The 11,635-nt window shown below is 43.1% G+C and overlaps 1 gene segment (V, D, J or C); it reads left to right on the forward strand.

Moving 5' to 3' along the window:
* Positions 1 to 7,315: 7,315 nt before the first annotated feature.
* Positions 7,316 to 9,062, forward strand: LOC117870533. The segment is given in 2 exon segments: positions 7,316 to 7,340; positions 8,740 to 9,062. Coding segments are annotated over 2 exon segments (348 nt in total).
* Positions 9,063 to 11,635: the final 2,573 nt, after the last annotated feature.

The raw sequence follows: 11,635 nt of genomic DNA on the forward strand, positions 1-11,635 counted from the left end.
ATTTAAAGTTTTGGTACAAGTTAGAGCAAGACCTAGTTCAGAAAACTGAAGAAAATGTAAATTCCAGAGACAAATGATTTAAAATAAGAGGATTTTAGAGAATAACAATATAATTATAGTTCAGCTGAACTGAAAGAAATGCTCTCTCCTCTCTGCACAGAGCTCTAGCTGCTGCTGCTATATGAACATGCAGTTCACAATGACACTGTGTGCGTGCTGACCTGGATACACAGAAGCAAACCAAATTTAGCAGGTACCAGCATATATTTTCCCTTCCATATTTTATTTATACAGGTTAGCACCGAACTTCAGGATTATTTATAAAATTATTGCTAGGGAGGAGTTGATAGTCTGTTTTCTAGCCATAGAGGGAGACCCTAAAACTTTGTACTTATTCCAGCTGTCGCCTTAACCTCCTCCCCAAGTAGGTCTAAAGATGAACTGATTGGTTCTGCCTTTGAAATGGGGAAAAACATCTCCAAGCAGAGGAAAATTATGAACTCTGAAATTAAAATGCAAGTGTCAGATGTATCTACAAACTAAATCAGAGTATTACAGGCTAGCTTCTTGATTTAAGATTTTTTAAAGGCTTTATATTCCTATCACATACAGTTTTGAAGACTCAGTATACTTCTTCAAAAAAAGAAGAACAGGAGTACTTGTGGCACCTTAGAGACTAACAAATTTATTAGAGCATAAGCTTTCGTGGACTACAGCCCACTTCTTCGGATGCATAAGTGGGCTGTAGTCCACGAAAGCTTATGCTCTAATGAATTTGTTAGTCTCTAAGGTGCCACAAGTACTCCTGTTCTTCTTTTTGTAAATAATGAAGTGTTATTCATACCTTCTTATAACAGAAAACCTACGGGTCACCAAATGAAATTAATAGGTAGCAGTTTTAGAACAAATAAAGGAAAATATTTCTTCACACAATGCACAGTCAACCTGTGGAACTCTTCATCAGAAGATGTTGTGAAGGCCAAGACTATAGCAGGATTTAAAAAAGAGCTAGATAAATTCATGGAGGATAGGTCCATCAATGGCTATTAGCCAGGATGGGCAGGAATGGTGTCCCTAGCCTCTGTTTTCCAACAGCTGGGAATGGGTGACGGGATGGATCACTTTATGAATCCCTGTTCTGTTCATTCCCTCTGTGCCACCTGGCACTGACCACTGTTGGAAGACAGGATACTGGATTAGATGGACCTTTGGTTTGACCCAGTAGGGCCGTTCTTATATTATTTTCTTATTGTTAGGGTTAGATAAACTATAGTGGTAAATTAGGGTTTAGCTTTAGGGGTAAAGGATAATATTAAGGAGGTTGATAGGGGAAATTAGGGTCAGTATTTAGGATAGAGATAGGAGTTTAATGTTCATTTTAGTGATTTGGTTAGAGTTAGAGTTGGTATGTTGGGTGAAGATTAGGGTTGGGGTGACATTTAGGTTCAGAGTTAGGTTTATGAGCAGGGTTGGGGTAAAGGGATTAGGTTATGATTATATGGAAGTTAGAGTTCAGGTTAAGGATAAAAGTTCAGCGTTAATATCAGGGTTAGGGGCTAGGTTTAGCATTAGCATTTGAGTTAGGGTTTAAGATTAAGGTTTAGCACTAAAGGTTGCTCACAATTTTAAAAGGAAACCAGGAAATGCAGGACCATAGTGGATCAGGCTCCATCTAGTCCAATACTGTTTCTCCAACAGTAGACAGTAGGAGATGCTTCAAAGGAAAGTACAAGAAACCCTGCTCTGGATGGATATAGGACAGGGATCGGCAATCTTTGGCACGCGGTTCGCCAGGGTAAGCACCCTGGCTGGCCGGGCCAATTTGTTTACCTGACGCATCCGCAGGTTCAGCCGATCGCGGCTTCCACTGACAGCGGTTCACCACTCCAGGCCAATGCGGGCTGCAGGAAGGGTGGCCAGCACATCCCGCATCCCGCACTGCTTCCCGCAGCCCCCATTGGCCTGGAGCAGTGAACTGCAGCCAGTGGGAGCCGCGGTCACCTGAACCTGCCGATGCCGCCGGTAAACAAACCTGCCCAGCCCGCCAGGGTGCTTACCCTGGCGAACCTCGTGCCAAAGGTTGCCGATCCCTGTGCTAAGCTATTGCAAAAGCAAAGACATACATTTTAAAGGCACTACATCCAAAGAAAAAATCTGTTTTTGCTTTTCTGTGTGTTGGGAAAAGAAACGGATACAGCTGTGGATATAGAGAGGGACAGATCTGCAGGATTATTAACCACCTTAATTATTAAAAGGATCATGCATTTGCCTCTCTCCTTCGTGGTTGTGATAAACCTTGGTTTAATTAAGTGTAGCTTCATTTGGCCAATTGATATATTCTATCAATTACCATTTTATAAACTGTATTTTTGTACGGTGATTAAGACATTCTGTTCTACATAGCTTTTGGTCTCTAGATGTGGAATCGTATATTAGAAAAGGTATAAAGTTAGGGTCAAAAATATAGATACAGACAATTGAAAAGTATGTTTCTTCCTCATAGTTAATAGCTCTCCATTTATCCTAAGTTTGAAGGCTTTTTACTTCTGATCTAAATAGATGTCAAAAACGAGGGGACAAAGTTTTCATTAACTTAAGTAAATTTGGGAATCGAACGAGCAATGTCCTCAATAAGGTTCAGTTGAGAGGTATATGTTAACTATAATATATTAGAGATATGTTACGCTGTTTCTATTCTACAAAGGGAATTTTTGCCAAGCTGGCTTCCGAGTGCCTAACTCTGTTAAGATGCTAAGAAAGTCCCATCCACAAATCAACATCTTTTTCCATTCACAGAACAGACCTATGGAAATTCGGTGACACGAACTGAAGGCAGCATTACTATCCCTGAAGGAAATCAGGTGCTTCTGAATTGCACCTATAAAACGTCTGGGTCTCCGGTGCAATTCTGGTACGTGCAGAATCCAGACGAAGCCCCTCGCTTCTTGCTGGCAGCGTATGAAGCAACAGACGAGGAGGAGAAAAAGCGCAGGAGAGGTTTTTCTGCTAAACACGAGAGAAATCCAGTATCCTTCCATTTAAATAAAAACTCCAGCGAAGTGAGCGACTCTGCTGTCTATTTCTGTGCCTTTAGGATCCTTTTTTAAATCCTAAACCTTACCCTCTCTTACATTTAAGGTGCAAATGACAATTCTGTCACACAGAGCGAAGTAGGGGGCGGTGTGGGAAGGGGAACCGGTGCTTCCGAGTTGTACCTATCAGTCAACTGACTACCCAACTCTATTCTGGTACGTGCGGTATGGGAACCAGGCACCCAGGATAATTCTGAGAGATGGTTCCGCTAACCCGGAGGAAGGCAATAGGAAAGATTTTTTTGCCGATCACAAGGCCCGAACCTCCCACCTAAGCAAGTTTTCCACCCAACTGAGCGATTCCGGTGTCTATTACTGCGCCATGAGCCCCACAATGAGTGAAATGCGCGCACTGGCAGCACAAAAGGCTCTTCACAAAGTTTGTCATCCCACTGCTCTTTAGAAACACAGGCGATCCCTGGCTAGATCAGCCAGGTTCAGAACAGTCTCCTCTTACTGACAGTGGGCAAACAATGACACGGAGGAACGCACAAACACCTCTAAAGCAGGATAATCTGACTCCATGGAAAATTTCTCCCATACTCATATTGGCTAAAAATTGGTATACACCTGAAAGATTTATAGTCAACCCAGATGTCTAGAAACCTTGTTAATGTAATGATGGAGATTCTCATTACCCTCAGACAATGGGAGACAATACAGTAGAACCTCGGAGTTAGGAATACCAGAGTTAAGAACTGACCAGTCAACCACACACCTCATTTGGAACCGGGTGTATACAATCAGGCAACAGCAAAGAGGGGGGGAAAGGCAAATACAGCACATTTTAGTATTAAACTTAAACTCCTAAAAAATAAAATAAATGGAAAGCAGCATTTTTCTTCTGCATAACAAAGCTCCAAAGTTGTATTAAGTCAATGTTCAATTATAAACTTTCGAAAGATCAATCATAAAGTTTTGTTCAGAGTAACCAACATTTCGAGTTATGAACAACCTCCATTTCAGAGGTTGTTCATAACTCTGAGAGTCTACTCTGTAGCCTGGACAGGGCACTGATCTGGGACTCAGGAGACTGCAGGTTGAATTCCTGGCTGAACCATTTCCCTGTTGGGTAACATTGCACAAGTCACATCACTGCCTTCTGTCTCAGTTTCCCGCTCTGTAAAATAAGCATAAAAATCACAGGCTGCCTTTGTAAAGCAGTTTGAAATCTCCAGATGAAAACATTATATAAGAGCTAAGCATCACCATCAGCACCATCGAGACGGGAATATAAAAATTAGAACAGAACAGAGGAAATACAACTAGAATAAAGTAGAAAACAATAATCCTTTTTTAATACTGCTAAAGACTTGACACCAATTACTTCTTGTAGCAACGAATTCCACAGGCTAACTGATGGCCATGTTCAGGCATTTCCATGAGCTAAAATAAGTAGGTTTGGCAGAATTAGATTTTTATATATAAAATAAATTAGATTTGACAATGAAAAAATGCTTAAAATGAACAGTGATATCATGACTCAGTTTTGACTCAGTTTATTTTTAAGCATTTATTTTCATTCTGTCAGATTTAATTTTGACAGTTGTGAAAAATTATGGATTTAAAATTTTTTTAGTGATTTAAATTTTCACAGTTGCAGGAGATTCTGGCAGAGTCAAACAAGTGGGGTATCAAGCAATAAAAAACGAGAACAGAGGAGGAGATTCAAAAAATAAATGTTTATAACCATTAAAAACATAAAAATTGTGATCACATGCCAAAATATTCAATATAAATATCCTTAAATCAAACTCTAATAATTTCTCAAGAACATACTATCTATCCCTTTCTTAACGATTCCCAACATTCTGTTCGGTTTTTTGACTGCACATTGAGTGGATGGTTTCAGAGAACTATCCACAATAACGCCAAGATCTCTTTCTTGAGTGGTAACAGCTAATATATGTATAAAATACATGTATGTATGGGTTCAGATTAATATTAAAATCAGATTTTTATTACCTTTGCACTGTCCTAAGCTATACAGACCACCTTTCCTTTCTTCTGGGATCTCTGTGCTGGGTCCGTACCCATGTCATCTCAGCACCGCATAAACATTACTGCATTTGTCCCACAGACACCACTGTCTGTGGTGCTGGGAACTGTCTTACTACCCCCATTTTATTATAAACGGGGAAAGGGGAAACGGAGGTACTGAGTGAGGTTTCTAGAAGGTATGTCTGGCGAGTTCACAAAGGAACTTGGGTGTGGTAAAGAAGAACATGCTTTTAGGTGCCTACAAAATCATTAGGATTTACAACACCCGAGTTGGGTGCCCAGGCTCCCTATACAATGAGCTGGGAGAGACAGACACCTCCGAATGGGATCTACTAAAGTCAGCAGGTTAGGCGGCTCCTCCAGCCAAGGGCAGAGTGGCCTGTGATAGGCACCTAGATCTGGGCTGTGGGGAAATGCCTCTCTCTGAGATTGTCACTGGCAAACCCTCTCTTGCCATTGAGCTGGGGGGTGGGGGATGGGAGGAAGGTGGAGATCCTTTGTAACTTTTGACCCCATATCTAGGGTACTCACTGGGCTATGGGATATTCTGATGGGGCGGGAGGCGGCGCAGGGGACTCCAGTGTTTTCTATTAAAGCTGTTCCACTGTAGATAAATAATTTGAAAAAGTCTATTGGAGCAGTTTTCTTTCAGTGTTTATTCACAGGGGAACAGCTCTTTCAGGCCAAGTTGAGGGAACCTCCGCACTCTCACAATATCCCATAGCCCAGCAGTTGGGATACTCATCTACAAGGTGGCAGATCCCCGTCTACCACCCCGCCCACTCCCCCTAGAGTGGACGTGGTGGTAGACTTGAACCACTGGTCTCCTGCATCCTAGGCGAGTACCCTAAAGACTGGGCTAAATGTAAAGAGGGAGGGGCTCCTCCTCTCTCCCAGCTTGTGTGTAAACGGCCTATGGGGGCCAATCCGATAGGCAAGGTCTTGGCACACTTGCTGGGATGCTCTTAGCAGGTGAGTTAGGTGCAGGGTCACCCCATCTTCCTCCAGCTTGGGAATCACTCGGGTTTAGGCCTCCATTTTTCTGTCATGGCAGTATGAATCCTCGGAGGCAAACACACAAAAAAACACAAAAACAAAACTTTTACTGGAAAAAAATTAGACATTAAGTGATTTTAGGCCACTACAGGGCTTGGGGGGAACTGACGGGGTTTTCTGAATCCCAGAAAGGCCTGATTCTGGGATTTAGGCACCTAGCTGCCACTTCGGGTGCCTGAATCCCTTTGTGAATCTATCCCTTTTGTGTCTTAAGATGGAGATAGGCGCCTAAAGGGGTTCAATAAGAGTTAAGCATCTAGGAGATTTTAAAATACCAGTAAGCCTCTATATTGCCTCATTAGGCACCTTAATACCTATAATAATAAGAGTCTAAATCACTTGCCCAAAAAGTCACCCAGGAAATTTTTCAGAGTAGCAGCCGGTTAGTCTGTATCAGCAAAAAGAAGGAGGAGTATGTGTGGCACCTTAGAGACGACATTTGTTAGTCCCTAAAGTACCACAAGTACTCCTCGTTCTTTTTTCCAGGAAATTTGTGGCAGACCAAGGAATCAAAGCCGGGTTACTTAGTATCTTTTAAGGGTAATTTTCAAAAACTCTTAAACCTCCCGTAATTCAGACATAAAACAATAGCCTCACTTTCAAAAATCCTCTGGAGAGAGACCCCCAGATAAAATATCCTATGAGAGACAGCAGATTTTCGCANCTACTCCAGCCCCCTGTGACGAGGGAGGACCAAATGTACATGGATTATCCTGGACAGGTGTTTGTCTAATCTGTTCTTTAAAAGAAACTATCCCCCCCCCATATTCTATTAATCTTCTCTAAAAGAAAATTTAGTTCCTGCACTTGGCCCTACTGTATATTCCTCTGTTTTTTATTATTAATGAAGTTTCTTTGGATTAAAATACATTTCTTATTGAAAAGACTGTAAGTCATAAATGGAAAATGTTAGAACAAGGGTTACTAATTTAGTTTAACTTTTCATAATATTTTGTCACTACTATAATTTCAGATAAATGAAAACTATATTCAGGAGCCCTCCACCAGAGTTATGACATATATCAGGCAACAAGTTTATCAAAACAAGTCTGGCACTTCTAGGGAAGAAAAGGACTCCATCTATAAACGTGTAACCGATAGGCCTGCACCGCTTCCCGCAGCCCCCATTGCCTTGGAGCGGCGAATCGCGGCCAGTGGGAGCGGCGATGACCGAACCTGCCCACGCCGAAGGTAAACAAGCCTGCCCGCCAGGGTGATTACCCTGACAAGCGGTGTGCCAAAGGTTGCCGATCCCTGTGCTAAAACGTGTTTACATCACCAACAAGGCGCGTGGCCGTGCATTGATTCACTCCCCCTGCCCCCATGAAATCCAATACAGCTGAGCCCAGTTTAATCCAAGCCAACTCTACTCAAATCAAGCCAACCTGGCTAAACCCTATATCCCGCTGAACCATCCCAACACAATCCAATCAAGTCAAACCCAAAGCAATGCAACCTAACCAATTCAATGAAATTCAATCCCAAATCCAACTCGGATGATTACAGCCCAAACCAACCGAATCCAAACCCATGGAAACTCAGTTCAACTCAATCCATTCCAAACCCCCCCCTCCCCGAAAAAACAAACAAACTCAAAGAAACCCAACCCAGTCGAATTCAACGCAACGCAATCCAAACAAAAGCACAGACAAAAGCCCCAAACAAATGAAACATTTTCCAAGCAAGACTGAAGCTCTTTGAAATATTTTAATGAACAGCAAAATGTTGCACTATCATTTCGCACTGAATGAGCTCCATGCGCGCCTCGGGTATAATTTATCCTCCAGGGGGTCTTTTGCGAAGTATTCAACTTGAATATTTAAATGTAACATTTGAAGATATTAAATATACATAATGATATATTTCTAAAATAATTTCGCTTCAGTGTTTTTGAAATATCCGATATTTCAGAAACACTGAAGCCAATTTCTTTTAGAAAAAAAAATCCGAGGGACTCCATACTCATTGTGCACAGGCGAACAAGAATCCTTGAGAAACTGGTTGTAGGGAAGTGGGGGCCTAGATTTCTCCGACATATAATTTACTCTATGTAGCACAAATCACTTATGTGTTTCCTACTTAATGTAAACACCTGCAAAGAGAGTCGCACTTATCAGCAAATCAAGACACGTTAAAGAAGGTCTGAGAAAGCCGTTCACAAACGGAACCAACCTCTCCTCGTTTCCTGTGGGTTAGGGAGGGATCTCACTTCCACATACGCCCTTAGTAGGCCAGTGGCTGAAGAAATGCGGCGAGATTAACACATTCAGGCAGGACGCTGTCTATTCAGGGCTGAAGGGTTCAGCGTAGAATTGAAACCTGAGCCGCTCTGCTTAACACAATGAGCAAACGTTTGATGTTCGGCCTTTTAATTTTCACTCTATATCCAGGTAGCTGGTCGTCGAGTTAAACTGATTACTCCCGAATCTCTCTCTCTTTCTCTTTTTACACACACACACACCTCCGCCTTCGCAGTGTGTGTGTGTGTCTCTCTCTCTCTCTGTCCCCATACTCCTCTCTCTCATTCTAGCTAATGTATAGAAGTGAGCACTCAGACTGCTGTATTTTCTCTCTCCATTTTTTGTTGCAGGTGCTGTGCTGGGTGACTCGGTCCAACCCAGGGAACCCCAGATGTCTGGAGTTGAAGGCGGCTCCGTGACCCTCAGCTGTTCTTATGAGTCTAGTTACACTGCTGGTGTCTATCTCTACTGCTACCGTCAGTTCCCGAATCGAGCCCCGCAGTACATCCTGCGGAGAGGAACGAAGGGAGCCAGATCTGGCAGTGTTACCGCAGACTTCGCCGAGGAGAGGTTTTCTTCCCACGCTGATGGCAACTCCACAGCTCTGAGCATCGCCGCCCTGGAGCTGGCAGACACAGCGGTGTATTACTGCGCCCTGCAGCGGGCACAGTGACAGAGCCTCACAGCAGAGCTGCACAAAAACCCTCCCCTTCCTTTCACCTTCCGGGGCTCGGCATGGAAGAGGGACCAGAGAGAGCGTCCCCATGACCCAGCATTCGCCCCCAGGGAGGGATGGAGCGCTGGGCCACAGCGCTGACAGACAGGTGCTGTCCTCCCTGTCAACATCTCGCTGATACATTATATATATATATACATAAATACATGTCAATGCATCGATGCCTTTCTGCCTTCCTCACGGCTCTTAAATCCCAGCCCAAATGTTTAATCGCAGCGGCGTCTGTCTCTGTCAGTAGCTGTGCAGCACCCAGAAGAATGGGTCACTGATGTCAGCTAAGGATAGACTTACCCCCAGGGCCCTGCGTCCTCCTCCTCATCCCCCTCACTAATCGCAGAACTTGGGCGTTTTACATAATTACTTAATAACAAAAAACTCGGAGATCCAAAAAGTCAAAACTATGTGACCATTAAGACATGATGTGGACATTTCATATGTCAAAGTAAACAAACTTAAATCAAACTCCAATAAGTTTCCAGTATTGTTCTTAACTGAGTTTTACAGCTAGGCAAAGGATTATCAGTGGAAATATTTTCTGTGTGTGTGTTGAAATCCCCATTTATTGACTTTTACTGCTAGAAATCGAATCCTCCCAAGCCTATATATAGGACATAAAGAGGATGCTCATCTCGTGGATTCATTTTGCAAAGCTTTATGACCGGCTGCTAGCCTGATGTCAACTCTCCGGCTTTTTCAGTCAGGCTTGGGACTGGCAGAGTTACAACCACTAAAACAAGCCACTAAGCAGGTGTTAAATGGAGAAGTCTAGGAAGATTTTTTTTTCTTAAGGAGGAACGAAACATTTTCCCCAAAACTCCTGTAACTAAGGAATGGATTATAGGAATAGTCTTTGAAATAATCTCTTCTGGAGATAAGTAACACAGAGATACACAGATTTTTAAGTTTGATCCCTTGGATAACAAGTGCTAGAGAATGTCTCCCAAGGACTCCCGCTCCAGACCCATAACTTATGATGGACCTAGAGAATCGGGAGAAATTCCGTGTGAAAATAATCCTTTCCCCCCACTCCAGAGAAATATCTGAATGGTTTCTGGAGGATACGTCCATCCATGGGTACTAGACAAGATGTTCAAGGATGCAACCCCATGCTCTTGGTGCCCCTAAATCTCTGACTGTCAGATTCTAGGACTGGACGACAGGGGACGGATCACTTGATGATTGCGCTGTTCTGTTCATTCCCTGTGAAGAACCTGGCATTGGCCACAGGATACTGGGCTTCATGGGCCATTGGCCACACCAGATCATTCTTATGTTTTCTTGTTCGTTTTTCAAATTTGCTTGCATAATTTATTATGTCCACTAGGGGGCGTTCCTGACTTTCTGGTAATTATATTTGACAGTGTATTTTATTTATTTAAGGTTTAATTGAATCTGGCAACTCCCTGGACAACATTTCTTTCCCAACTCTAAAGTCATAGAGAGGGTGAAGTCACAGAGAGGGCACTTTTACAGCAGACACATTCTTTTAATGCGCAAATCAGGAGAAAAAAACCCCTAATAACTCCATAAAGAGCCTAGTAAAAAGCAGGAGACTTTGAAGCTGCAAAATGGCCTTCTTCCTTGCTCTACGGACCTGCCTTCTACTTGTGAAGTCAGGTGAGATAAATGTTCATTTTTAGTGAATTTATTGCGTTTCTTAAGAGCTACAGCAGTCCTGCTATAACAGGCTCGGTTTTTCAAAGAAGCCTAGGGAATTAGGAACCCAGTTTCCTAACCACCTTTTGAAAATCCCACGTAATTATTTAAAAAGAAACGAGGTTATCTGAACCGGAAAACAGTATGGGTTTATGGAACCAACTTTCCTTTCCTTTCCTGATACTTTAAAATGGAAACCAGTTTCTACATAGGATCATCAGAAGCTACAAACAAACCTTTTTTGAAAGGTGCAGCGGGCGGAAGAGCCACCAAACAGAGATGGTTTCCCATAGAAATTATTACCAAACACCCCTCCCCTCCCCTAGTTTCCTCTCGGTTTTTCAGGGAGGCACGTGGGTCGGTTTATAACATTCAGCCAACAATCCCCTTGCTTCGCTATTGTGTTTTCACCGACTCTTTGTGACTCAAAGCAGAGTCTGCTAAACAAAGGCCATGCGTTTTGTTCTAAGCCTTTTTATACTCACTCTGTATCCAGGTAATGGAGCTGTTCGCTTTGCTCATGCAGCCTGGCTCACTGCTAATTAAACCCCCTCTCTCCTCCCAAAACCAGGACCAGTCCACCAGCGTTCTCCATTCCTTTGCAGCACTTTCTCCATTTCAATCTATCTGCTGTTTTATATATATCCCCCACTGGCTGCCTACTTGTAGTCCCTTTTCCCCTTCCACGCTCCCTCTCTCGGTTCGGCACTGCGCTTGTCTGTAACCGGTACATTGCATTCATTTATTTCTTGTCGCAGGTGCTGCGCTGGGTGATTCGGTCCAGTCCAAGGAACCCCACGTGTCTGGAGTGGAAGGAGGTTCAGTAACGTTCAGCTGTTCCTACAATACCACCG

The sequence above is a fragment of the Trachemys scripta genome, unplaced genomic scaffold (genome assembly GCF_013100865.1).
Source record: "Trachemys scripta elegans isolate TJP31775 unplaced genomic scaffold, CAS_Tse_1.0 scaffold_31, whole genome shotgun sequence".
NCBI lineage: Eukaryota > Metazoa > Chordata > Testudines > Emydidae > Trachemys > Trachemys scripta.